The following is a 12,581-nucleotide window of genomic DNA, read 5'->3' on the forward strand; positions in this document are numbered from 1 at the left end:
AAAAAAAAAAAAAGGAGGCCTCCAGGTACACTGACACATGCCTCACTTTGGAAAGTGCTTGCCCAACGCGTCAGAAGCCTACAGAAAAACAAACATACCTGGCTCCGAAGATGTCCTTTTTGGCGAGATCGATTCCAGAAACCACCTTCACTCTGAGAATACGGGACTCTCCCTGTTGAAAGAGGAAAAAAAAAAAGTTTAAGAAAGGGACCTTCAATGGGTCACTGTCTTACCCAATATGCAAAGGTAACGATTTCTGTTTAGACCGGTACTGGGGACACAGAACCAATCAACTTAGCACAGGCGACTCTTCCTCACACTGAAGTTCAAAAGGCAACGTTCCAGCTCAAAATCCTACGGCCCTAGAAATTCAGAACATCTTGGGGGCACCTGGGTGACTCGGCTGAGTGTCCAACTCTTGATTTCAGCTCAGGTCATGATCTCAGGGTCCTGGGATCAAGCCCCGAGTCCGGCTCCACGCTCAGCAGGGAAGTCTGTTTGTCCCTCTGCCCTCCCCTCCCCCGTGCTCTCTCCCTCGATCTCTCAAATAAAATCTTTTAAATAAAAATTTAGAGCATCCAGGTTAATTAAGCACAAGTTTAATTCAAACTACATCATGCAGATCGATTTGGACCAGTGAAAGATTTCCCAGTTATATACCAAGAACACAAGCATATGTTTGAAACCACATAGATCTTTAACTTTAATAAAGAACTTATTTAATAAATAATTCCTTGATTTTTCACTTTAATAAATAATTACTCCATGCAAGTTTGTACATTTGTGCGCATGGCCTGAGACAGAAAAAAATTTCATGTGGTACAGTATTTTCTCAAAATTACAGTTTCATCATGTTGGTACAAAACAAGCAAAAATAATTCCTCAGGGGCGCCTGGGTGGCTCAGTTCTTAAGTGTCTGCCTTCGGCTCAGGTCATGGTCCCAGGGTCCTGGGATCGAGCCCCACATCGGGCTCCCTGCTCCACGGGAGGCCTGCTTCTCCTCCCCCTCCCACTCCCCCAGCTTGTGGTTCCCTCTCTCGCGGTGTCTGTTAAATAAATAAATAAAATCTTCAAAATAATAATAATAATAATAATTCCTCAGTTGCAGTGAGGAGGAAAAAAAAATAAAGATCATAATCTTAAGTGGAAATCATCTCAAACCATCTCGGAAATCACTCATTCATTCATCCATCCATCCATCCACCCACCCACCTGCTTATTTCTTCATTCCAACATTCTCTAAGCAGCTCCTATTACAACTGGGCATTGAGCAAGGTCTTAAAATATAGATACGAATATGCTCACGGTGTCCTATGAGGGGTGGGTAGACCCACAATGCAGGAACCAGTGATGGCCTCACGCCCAAAGGCAGAGGTCAGAGCAGTAGCTAAGGACTAAGACACTCAGGTGAGAGGAGCTGGCTTGCTCTCAAGTTTCTGGTTTGGGTCACTAAGTGCTAACATGAACTGAAAGACAGGAATAAGCTGAATTCAAGGCATCTATGTAACAACCAGGTCGGGGGAGAAAAAAAGACTAGATAAATGGGAAAGACATCCGGTATGGGTCAGATGGGGGGGTTATCGGTGTAGAGTGGTAGTTGGTGGTTAGAGCCACAGGTGCAGAAGAACATACCCAGGGAGGGTGAGGAGCGGAAAGGGCTAGGGCTGGAGCCCTTGGCGACAGGAGCACCGAGGGGCAAGAGAGGACGACTGTGGAAGTGTTTGGTCAAGACCTGGCTGAAGGAAAAAAAAATCCAAATGATTATGTCAAAGGAGGCAGGGTGAAATTCAACATGGAGCCAGGAGGCCCCTGAGCCCTGGTCAAGGAGCTGCACACACACTGGGTGCCTGTGTGCAGCCAGAAGCGTGCTCGGGATCGTCGCTTTCCAGGATTCTCCCATCCATCCTCCCTCCCTCCCTCCCACCACCTACGCCCGATGCAAGGCGCCCACCTGACACACAGCAGACACACAAACAGGTTTCTCAGCTTGCGTGTGCTGAGGATCCCTTTCCAAAGGAGGCTGCATTCAAGTTTGGATTTCATGTGCTCACTGGGCTTCACGAAAGGATGAAGACAAGTGAGGGGTAACTAAAACATGGCTTTGCTACAGCCCGGCAGTGTCTCCAGGGCTTCCCAAAGCTTCCAGGCTAGGCACCGACTGCCCTGACCTTTCTCCCTTCCACTCACCTCCACGGCCCGGCACCAAGGATTCCTTGTTAGCACAGCCATTATCCAGGCTACGACTCTTTTGTCTCTCCCAGCACACTGCACCCCACCACCCATCATTAGACCTCTCTGATGACCTGCTCAACTCAAGGACATGCCACGGTGGATGCAGGTTTTTACACATGGATAAAAATCTGGCTGCACCTTTGTAGGGTTTATGGTACAATGTGACGAATTTAAGGCCCGCTGGTGCGCACACTGCATACAAGCTGAGGATCACGGATGAAAACGAGATCCTTGTCAGCCAGGTGAAGGGGATGTCACACCTGAGAGGGAATGAGGAACCCTGCAGAAGAAATGAGGACAGGAAAGAGCGGGAGAGGAGCGTACTTTCCTGTCTCACTGCTCCCCCGATCCCAGCTCTCTGGCCCTCCCCCCACCCCATGACAAAGACTTCCAGCCAGCAATTCTCCCCAAACACGCTTGTTGCGGGGGGGGGGGGGGGGGGGGCTAATCAGTTGGCACCCACGGATGGTGGATAGTGTTAAAGGAAGTGCTAAGTCTACAGGCCAGTCCTGAGTGCTGGCAAAAGGAGATGGTGGATCATCTGGTCTGCCAGGCATAACCAATTGGGGAAGGGTAGCAGTCTTTCCACCCCAGGCTGGCACTGGTCATCAAGTTGGGGAAGATTAACGAGGGACAGTCTAGGATGGAAACCCATGTACAGTCTGTCACAGAGCAAAACATAAGAATTCTGGTAAGAAACGGTCTCTTTATCTCATAGCACTTGGGATTCTCAAAAATCCTGGGCAGTGTCCTGGACTTTCCACCAACTTGATAGGGGGCTCAACTGCATCGTGTCTGGATTCTAAGGAATAAGATAAGCCCAGCTCACACCCGTTCCCTGAGGTTTATATTAACATTGGGTGAATGCTCTTTGTTCTTACACTGGACAGACCTACTTTTCAAAAGCACACATTTTAAAGTCAGGGAACATTTATATGAATAAATGAATAAAAATACACTTCACTGAAGGAACAAGTAGAATTTTTTTACGGAAATTGATTTATTCATTTGGTAAGCATGAGCACCTGTTCTAAGATCTAGGGATACAGCAATACAGACAGACAAAACTCCCCACGCTCACCCTGCCCCACCCAGCTTCTGGTGTTCATGAAAGTGCACTGTACCAAGGCTCTCAACTACATGGGGACACAAATTGGGGGTCTGGAGGGCAAAGGGTAATATATAACATATACTTTAAAATTTTGTACACATATCTTTCCACTAAATAAATTCTCATGTAGGAATCAAACCTAAGAAAATAAGCACAGATATGTGCACAAAGCAAACCAAAGAACAGCTAAAAGGACAGTCACCAAAGCATTTTTTAATTGGAAAAAAAAAAAAAAAAAAGCAGAAGTCCCTCAAAAGTAGACAGTTAAATGTTCACGGCAATTCTGTGCAATGAGCTACAACACTGTCATTAAAAATGTGTGAGATTCAGGGCACCTGGGTGGCTCAGATGGTTGAGTGTCTGCCTTCGGCTCAGGTCATGATCTCGGGGTCTTGGAATTGAGCCCTGCGTCAGGCTCCCTGCTCAGCGGGAGGCCTGCTTCTCTCTCTCTCCCTCTACTACTCCTCCCTGCTTGTACTCACTCACTCTCTCTGTCGAATAAATAAATAAAATCTTAAAAAAAAAAAAAATGTGTGAGATTCTGGGGCGCCTAGGTGGCTCAGTAGGTGAAGCATCTGCCTTCAGCTCAGGTCATAATCCCAGGTTCTGGGATCGAGCCCTGTGCCAGGCTCCCCGCTTAGTGGGGAGTCTGCTTCTCCCTCTGCCCCTCCCCCTGCTCATGCTCATGCACACTTTCTCAAAGAAATAAAGTAAAAAGTGTGAGACTCTGTAATGACCTTCATTCATTCCACAAGTGTTTACTAAGTACCGACCATGTGCCAGACACATTATCTGGGGGTACAGAGATGAACAAGACAGAGTTCCCACCTCAAGGAACCTACAATCTAGAAGGCAGAAAGAATATAAATATATATTGCAAACAGGAATTTCTGATGGTGTAAGTGCTTTGATGACACCTCAATAAAAGCAACTAAGTGGAGGGAGAGAGGGAGGATATTTATGACTGGTCGTCAGGGAAAGGCCTCTTTGGAGAGGAGACACCTGAGCTAAACCCAAAGGAGACAGAGGGTGATGATGGGGGTAGGGATGTTCATGCAGGGGTGACAGCAAGTCCCAAGGCCTCAGGGAGCAGGTCTGGCATTGCAGGGAGAGGCGAGAACAGAGTGGTACGGTGGGGCCAGAGACCCAAGAGGCCAGTCTCTATAGAAAGTGGGCATTATTCCAACCATCTCTGGGAAGTTTTAAGCAGGGGACTGATCACATATGACGTGAGTTTTTAGAAGACCACCTTGGTTGCTGTGCAAGATCAGACTACAGCAGAGAAAATCCTTAAGGCCAAGAAGGGAAAAACTCTGTGAAGGGAGCGTAGCGGGACAGAGCATCTCCACCTCATCTTGCCCCCTCCACCATCACCTACCCACCTTGCCAGGACAGTGAGCTGGAAATAGACTTGTACTGTTTCTTCCCACTGTAAATCACAGGTTGCTTTAGCAGTTGGCCTTTGCTCATATACAACACAGTCTCAATTTTCAATATATATCAATTACGTACAGGCACAGAAAAAGACAACAAAAGGATTATAGTAGCAGTGATTACCTCTGGATAACGGATAACTTTCTGGTCTACACTTTTTTCTTTTTGAAACATTACGTATTTTTCTTTGGAAATTAAATTTTTGTAGAAACGCCGGAAAAATACATAAGGAACAAAAGAAAAATTTAAAATCACAGGCTTAGGGATCTAGGTTTCCGTATTTCTAAGGTGAATAAACCTTTTGTCATAACAAAAACCTACAGGTTACATTTTAGCTAACTCACAAAGGTACAGAGCTGTCTACCTGGGAGACGTGAGAAGGACACCCTTCTGTAACACCCAGGCAACAGCTGGGAGGTGAAAGGAGGAAAGAGCCTTTATTGAGCACTTACTATTTATAAGCAGCTGTGACAGGAAATTTCACCTCCCTCCGAAGTTATGGGGCAAGGGAGCAGGAAAGAGAATGTTACTCTATAAAAATCGTTTTTACACACGGGTTTCAGACATACAGCAAAAACTTATCTGTGTTTCCTCTCAACAATAAGTGTGCATACAGATAAGCAGTCACTGTGACCCTGTAAAGAAACACGTGATCAGGTGTGTGACTACTTTTATCAGATGCAATGGGCGACAAGCTGAGCAACTGGACTTTCTGAGGCATGTTATTACTTTCATAAAATCTACGCATGACATTGCGGGCCTGGTTATGACTCCAGTAGAATCCAATGTTTAACTAAGGCGGCTTACGACAACAAAGGTATTATTTGCAGGTGGGTTATGTGAAGCAGAGAAAGTGCAGAGAAGAGGTGAGGCCGAAAACCGCGTGTCTGCTCATGACTCTCAGGGTCTCTCCCAGGTACTACTCGTCTCCTGTTTTCGCACGGTCATTGCACAACAGGGACGATTCTACACACTTGACACATGTTTTTCTTTTCCACTTCATTTTCTAATTCTTCCTGAAGGCTTAAAACAAGACAAGGTGCCTAAGCCATAGCTGAGTGCTGCTGCGCGAGTCCCAACTTATCAATGGGGGGGGGGGGCATTCTGAAGGCTCATTTATAAGGTAGTTGTTTCCAGCTCAGAAGCCTGCTCGTATAAACTGTGGGTAAGGGGTTACCAAATTCCCATGCCCACCCACAAAGCCTATGAAATACATCATCTATCAAAATCACTCCTATGATAAAATAAACCTCAAGTTCCAACTCAAAGTAAGATACTAGAATTTATATTTTCTCTTAGGAATCCACCTTGAGAAAGTGACTTTTTTTTTTTTTTTTTAAGATTTTTATTTATTCATTTGAGAGAGAGAGAGAGTGGGAGCCCACATGGGGCGGGGGGTGGAGCAGAGGGAGAAAGAGTCTCAAGCAGACTCTACACTGAGCATGGAGCCTGATGCAGGGATCGATCCCAGGATCCCGAGATCACGACCTGAGCCAAAACCAAGAGTTGGATACTTAACCGGCTGTGCCACCCAGGCGCCCCAAGAAGGTAATTTTTCGTATTTGATCCCTTATCCTTCAAAACGGCAGCTGATTCCACCCACCACCACCACCCCACCGCAAAAGGTGATATCTGGGTTAGGAAATAGTGTTCTTTCTCCACAGGATTCCCCGGTGGTATCACATACAGCCATCCTTGTAGACAAGGAAGACCTACGTCAGGGACTTGCATGTCTTAGTCCTTCATCCCTAAATTAATTTATGTATTTATCTTCCATATTCTACAGTGTATTTATAGTTCTCACTATTACCCATAACACTTGCAGGCTCACAGTAAACACCTCCTGGTTTAAAGGGATGATCAATATCTCTATACACTGAAATATCTTGAGTTATATGTATGTCCATTAACTTCAGCTGCTTTAAAAATTAAACGAGCTACCATAAAATGCCCTCACTGTGCCTACTACACAGTAGATACCATTCATCTTCCCATTCCCACCCACTCTTTCTCCAGCTATGAGCCAAGATCCTGTTCCATACATCTCTTTAAATTTTCTACAACCCCTGTCATCCCCGACCTCATCCCTTATTCCTGCCCTCTTCAGCTCTGCAACCTCCTGTCCTCTTCATGCTCTGCCTTTCCCTACTCTGTATTCCCTGCCCCAATTCCTACTCTCTAAACCTTTTCCCCTCTTCACTCCCTTGATGGGTCCCCGGCCTCACACTGCTGCCAGCTCTCCGAGCTTCTTGCTCTCCCTCGGTTCTCCACTCTGACCTTATCACCCTTCATTCAAAAAAATGTGCTGAGTGACATTTATGTTCAATGCTCTGTGCTAGCAGACAGGAATAACACCAAAGTAAAGAACACACCTTCTTCTGTGCCCAGGAGGGGCTTACAATCAATTGCGGGCATTAGACACACACATACCTGTAATACACAAACCTAAGATACGTGGGTTGAGGACAAACACACACAAGGAGTTACAGGAAAGGAGCCCAATACTGAACCTCATGTCCAGCTCGAGCTCAGATAACCCTGATGACAACAAACAGCCCCAACTCATAGGCCCATCCTCTGTGGCTGTTCACTGTCAGCCCAACACAGAACGTTCTAAGTGCCAAGTCCCAGGGATAATAGTTGCAGAGAAAACTGTAGAAGCACAGGACTTCTGTGCACAACCTACATTTCTCAACCTCTGCCAGATTATGGCCATTATTATGCCAAATGGAGCAAATGGGGAGAGGTAAAAGGATGGCCCTCCAGAGCAGAATCGTAATTTTAATGCTCAAGGTGACTAATTTTCAGAAATTACGTTGTGTGGGTTTTTTTTTTTTTTTTTTAATTTATTTATTTGAGAGAGACAGACTGGGAGAAGGAGCAGAAGAGAACCTTCAAGCAGACTCCCCGCTGAGCACAGAGCCTGACAAGGGGCTCGATCTCATGACCCATGAGATCATGATCTGAGCTGAAACCGAGTCGGATGCTTAACCGACTGAGCCACCCAGGCATCCCTATGTTCTGCAGTTTTAAAATATGTCCACAACTTCCTTCTTCAAGAGGCAGGGCTTAATTTTCCTCTCACTGAAGGTTGGACACAATGACTTCTTTCTAATAAAGAGAATATGGAAAAAGTTGAAGATTAGGTCATTAAAGACACTGTAAGCTTCCTCCTCTCTCAGATCGCTCTCTCTGGGGAAAGCCGGCTGCTGCCATGTTGTGAGGACATCAAGAACCTACGAGGGGTCCAAGTAGTGAGGACTGAGGCCTCCCGCTAACAGCCATGTGAATGAACCATCCTGAAGTGGGTCCTCCAGGCCCAGGCAAGCCTCCCGATGACGGCACTCCTCACTGACATCCTGACTCCCACCTCGTGGTAGATCTTTGCCTGCTGTATGCCCGTAACTCTGGGGGGCACGGGTGGTGAGCCAACACCAACCAACGTCACCTCACTGCTCCTTCTTCCAAAAGCTACTGAGCATCTATTATGTGCCCACCTCGAGTAGGTGCTACTGATATGTGGCAGCTTCTCTTCATCCTAATTCACTGCCACCCCATTAGTCTAACCTTTCTAGAAATGTCCTTTCTCCCTGACAACAGTGGGTCTTCCCCATGGATAAATGGGTCTAATTAAAACCCCTCAGCATAGCAATGAAGGCTCACCACAACCACCTTTATCCCTACTCCCTGTGTTCTTTGCAGGGACCCAATTCCCTTCCTCACTGCACCTGTCTACACAGCACCCATCAATCCTCTATGGTCTGCTCAACGTCCATGTTGTCAGGAAACCCAAGGAGCTTACTCTGCTCTGCAAGCAATACCGGAAGAAGGAGTCAATAAGACAGAGTTCAAGCCTATAGGACTTTACTTTCTGTGTCCCAGGAGAAGAACATACACACAATTAGGAGACGACACAATAAACTTAATAGCAGCAGTGAATGGTAATCTACAGGAATTCAGAGGAAGAAATAATGTACATATAAGGGGAGGGGAGAAGGAAATTGGCCAGAAATCTGGGGCAAGCCTCAGAGGAGCAGACATGTGAGGCAGGCCCCAAAGATTGAGAAAAAAGGGAGGAACAATCTTCCAGACAAAAGCAGCAGCATGAGGGTACCTCGAAATGGAGACCAATCAGTGTGCAGAGAGACGGGGGAGGGAAGAACTGCCCAGCCTTCATCCTCCGTGTGCTACAGGGCAGACACATCCAGCAGAGGAGGGACAGGCTCACTGGGTGACAGGAGCAGAGAGAGTCGAGTCCAGAGAGAGAAGGACGGGACACGAATTACAATGGCCCGCTACACTGTTCTGGCGGAGAGCGCAGTGGCTCTGGGGATGGAGGACACGGGACTGGTTCCAGAGCTCCTCGGCGGGGGGGGGCGCACAGCATGGCTGGGTGACAGGCTGGTTTTGCAAGGTGAAGAAGGCACCCCCTCAAGTTCCCAGTTTGGGTGTAATGGGGGCTGGCGCTATCTGATGGTAGAAAATCAAGGAAGGAGAGTGAGTCTGAGGCGAAGGGCAATAGGAGAACGTGGATTTCCTGATCTGAGGTTACCCTGCCAGTGTGCAGGCAGAAATGTCCAAGAGGCAGTCAACATTCAGAAACCAGAGCTTGGCACAGAGGTCAGAAACGGACACTGAGCGTGGGGGGCCCAGCCCCTTCTTCCAAGCCTGACTTCAGACTGATCATTCTGTCTGGCACTTGAGTAATAAGTCACTGTAGTCTTTTTTCCCTGTAGGTTAAGTCTTATTTTCTCAACTCTATGGGTGCACCGTCCAATATGGTGACCACCAGCTACACAGGACTATTTAAATTGAAGTAAAATCCATTACAATTAAAAGTCAGTTCCTTAAGGGGCGCCTGGGTGGCTCAGTCGTTAAGTGTCTGCCTTCGGCTCAGGTCATGATCCCAGGGTCCTGGGATCGAGCCCCGCATCGGGCTCCCTGCTCAGCGGGGAGCCTGCTTCTCCCTCTCCCACTCCCCCTGCTTGTGCTCCCTCTGTCGCTGTGTCTCTCTCTCTGTCAAATAAATAAATAAAATCTTTAAAAAAAAAACAAAAAACAGTCAGTTCCTTAGTAACATGAGCCGCATTTCAGGTACCCATCAGGTGCATATGCCTAGGGGCTGGCTACCGTGTTGGACATGCAGAGACAGAACGGGGGACATTTCCACGGATGGTGCTGCTCTAAAGGGCACTCAACTCAAGGCAAGAATGAAGCAGGGTTTGAACACCATCTTGTGAAAGGTGGGAAGACTGGAAAGAAGGAAGGGAGAGAGGGAGGAAGGGACCCCTATTCTTAGCCCAACTGTAACTCAATCCAGCTGTGGAATCCAGCTCCCTGGACACGAAAGGGGGAGCTACTGTAATCCCATGTGTTAAGGGCAAGACTTCTCTGGAATACTGGAGACCAGCATGCAAATTCCTAGCTGTAAAGCTGAATGAAGCCAATACTCTATAGTGCAGTACAGTCCCTGCGTCTAGACATTTTTTATATCGTTATACAAATAGAGGGACAGTGGGGACAGCGGCCTAACCGAGTGCACAACGGAGACCTGGGAGCGTAGCTGATGAGGCCAGAATCGTGACCGGGTTGCTCCATCTTGCACAGTAGTCACAGGAAAATGGAGAATACTCGGGAGGGAAAGGGCACGTAGGCAAAAGGCAGTGATACCAGATGAGGGTGAAGAGCTACGGCTCATCACCAAAGCACTGCCCAGAGGGAGGCCGGCCGAGTGCGGACATACCGGGGCCCAGAGGACCGACGGCCTGCAGGGATGAGACGGCGAGACAAGGGAGGAAGCCACAACCACCTGCTCCACAAGGCCGTTGCTGGAGGAGCACCTGGAAGCTTCTGTCAAGCCTCATGCCAACTCCCATGCATCGCACTGAATCCCGCACCACCCCCCCCACACACACACACAAAGTGCAGTTTTCACCCATGCCTGAAAAGTGCTAGCTCTGCATCTATTTCGTTCAGTGCCAACATGAGAAGTCTTTGTTTCTGACTTCTCAATAGAGCGTCAAGCCATGGCGTTCCGGGTTCTTTGTAGAGCTCACCATTCTGCCATCACTTCACCTGGAAAATCGGTCCCTCAATTAGAGATGGGGGACCAGGCGGGGTGAGTGGTGGGCTGAGGAGTCAGCCGTGGGTGGTGGTCACGTGCTGAGTGGCATTCACAGTCCCACGGGCCTCACCCCTAACGGGACTCAAATGTACACCTCCGCAAGAACGTAAAGCCTTCCATGTGTGGACAGAGCTGTAGAGTGGCTCTCAACGAGAAATGTTCAGTTCTCAAATGCCAAGAATCCACAGTAATTCAGTGATCATGCAGACGGGAAAGGAGGGTGCCAATGAACAGCTTCTGTGAAATGAATGAGTTGGAAAGAGCTCCAGCACAAAGCACAGAGTTGCTCTCTTCCACTAATTAAAAATTCTCTTTTTACCAGAAGAGTTGGTAAAACTCCATGTAACAGGTCTTCAAAGAATCCATTTATCAATGGTGCTTTTGTTCCCAACCTCTAATCACAAGCCAGGAAACATGTTTAAATTCCCCCCAAGATCACTAATGCAAGAATTATCTTCTGTTTATAGTTCTAAGAATGATGATAATAAACAACTGCACTTTGTTGAAAGCCAAAAATCATAGCTCAAAATCTAAATTCTGTATTTTTCATGGCAGTCATAACTCTGTCCTCTCCTCTTCAACAAAGTGAAGTCTGGGTTTCTGGAATGTGTAATTTGACTAGAAGGATCTGGAAAAGGTCTGGGTTTCAGGCAGCAGGGGCTACTAAGGGCCCCTAATAACACAATCCACGGAGTGAGTTCCCTGGTCCCAGATCTGAATCTCCCCAAGTAGGCTCAGAAGCGTGACTCATGTCAGTATGCCAAGGGCACCTAGCATCTTGAAAAGGACACACCCGAACAAAGTTTAGTGTTGAGTTTTAGATTTAGGACTGGCGTGTTTCCTCTACAGGCAAGTTGAACAGGTGCAAATTATAATCAGTCAAAAGGCTGTGTGTGGAGAACAAGGCTTAGAGTATCCAAATACACGCTATACTCGTCTCCACGACAGGGTGACCCTGCCACTCACAAGTGCTTGAGCCCCAAGGCTCTGGACAGGCCTTCCAACAGCAGCATCAAACAGAAATCTCTCCGGGCTTCCCTTTCCTGAGCTCCAGGCCACGCGTCCCCTCCCACTCCCAGGCTCTGTTCCCACCATGCAATGCGAGTGATGAGGCTCCCCCTCCACAGACCTAAATGCCACCCCGCCCCCCCTGGAAATCACACCCAAGTCACCTCCACTGTTCCGGAACGGTGGGTAGTCCCAAAATCTCCAGCCACGTATTTACAGATCGTTTCTCGCTTTGCTCCCACAAATACCTTATTTGCTCCTAGCTTAATCCTCAAGAGGTTACTGTTCTTGATTCCTGGGGGGAGAGGAAGATGTGCTGAAGTAACTACCCATGCTTATGCTCCAGCCTGAAGCCTTCCTGCCCTCATGCTGCTGACGTCACTTGAGGCCAGGGGAGGAGGGGACTGGGGGAACCAGGGCCCCAAAGCAGCAACACTGGGGCGTCACAACCTAGCTCTACTACTCATCCCAACGAGTCACTTCCCACAGTGGCTAAGAGAATCTGCCATCAACCCAAAGGAATCAGACACAAATGATGGGCAAATGTCCCAACTTTGCGAGAAAAGCAGCTATGAATCATACTATAAATGACAACTTGGGCTAGGACAGCTTTCCCCGCTGCCAGACCCACCAACTCGCTCTTCGGCTCCTATCTCCTACTTGTCCTTCAGC

General features: G+C 47.7%; 1 protein-coding gene across 7 annotated transcripts in view; it reads right to left on the minus strand.

Annotated features, from left to right (window-relative positions):
* NEDD4L (NEDD4 like E3 ubiquitin protein ligase) overlaps nt 1–12,581 on the minus strand; it is a 330,492-nt gene that overhangs the window by 223,757 nt on the left and 94,154 nt on the right. For 5 of the 7 annotated variants that reach the window (XM_032422607.1, XM_032422609.1, XM_032422605.1 and 2 more), the window contains one exon: nt 99–172. In XM_032422607.1, coding sequence (XP_032278498.1) covers nt 99–172 — 74 coding nt within the window. Of the gene's footprint in view, nt 1–98; nt 173–8,891; nt 8,912–12,073; nt 12,093–12,581 lie in introns of those variants that run through there. The other 2 variants (XM_032422616.1, XM_032422606.1) reach the window with 2 other exon arrangements.

The sequence above is a fragment of the Phoca vitulina genome, unplaced genomic scaffold (assembly GCF_004348235.1).
Source record: "Phoca vitulina isolate PV1807 unplaced genomic scaffold, GSC_HSeal_1.0 scaffold27, whole genome shotgun sequence".
Taxonomy (NCBI): Eukaryota; Metazoa; Chordata; class Mammalia; order Carnivora; family Phocidae; genus Phoca; species Phoca vitulina.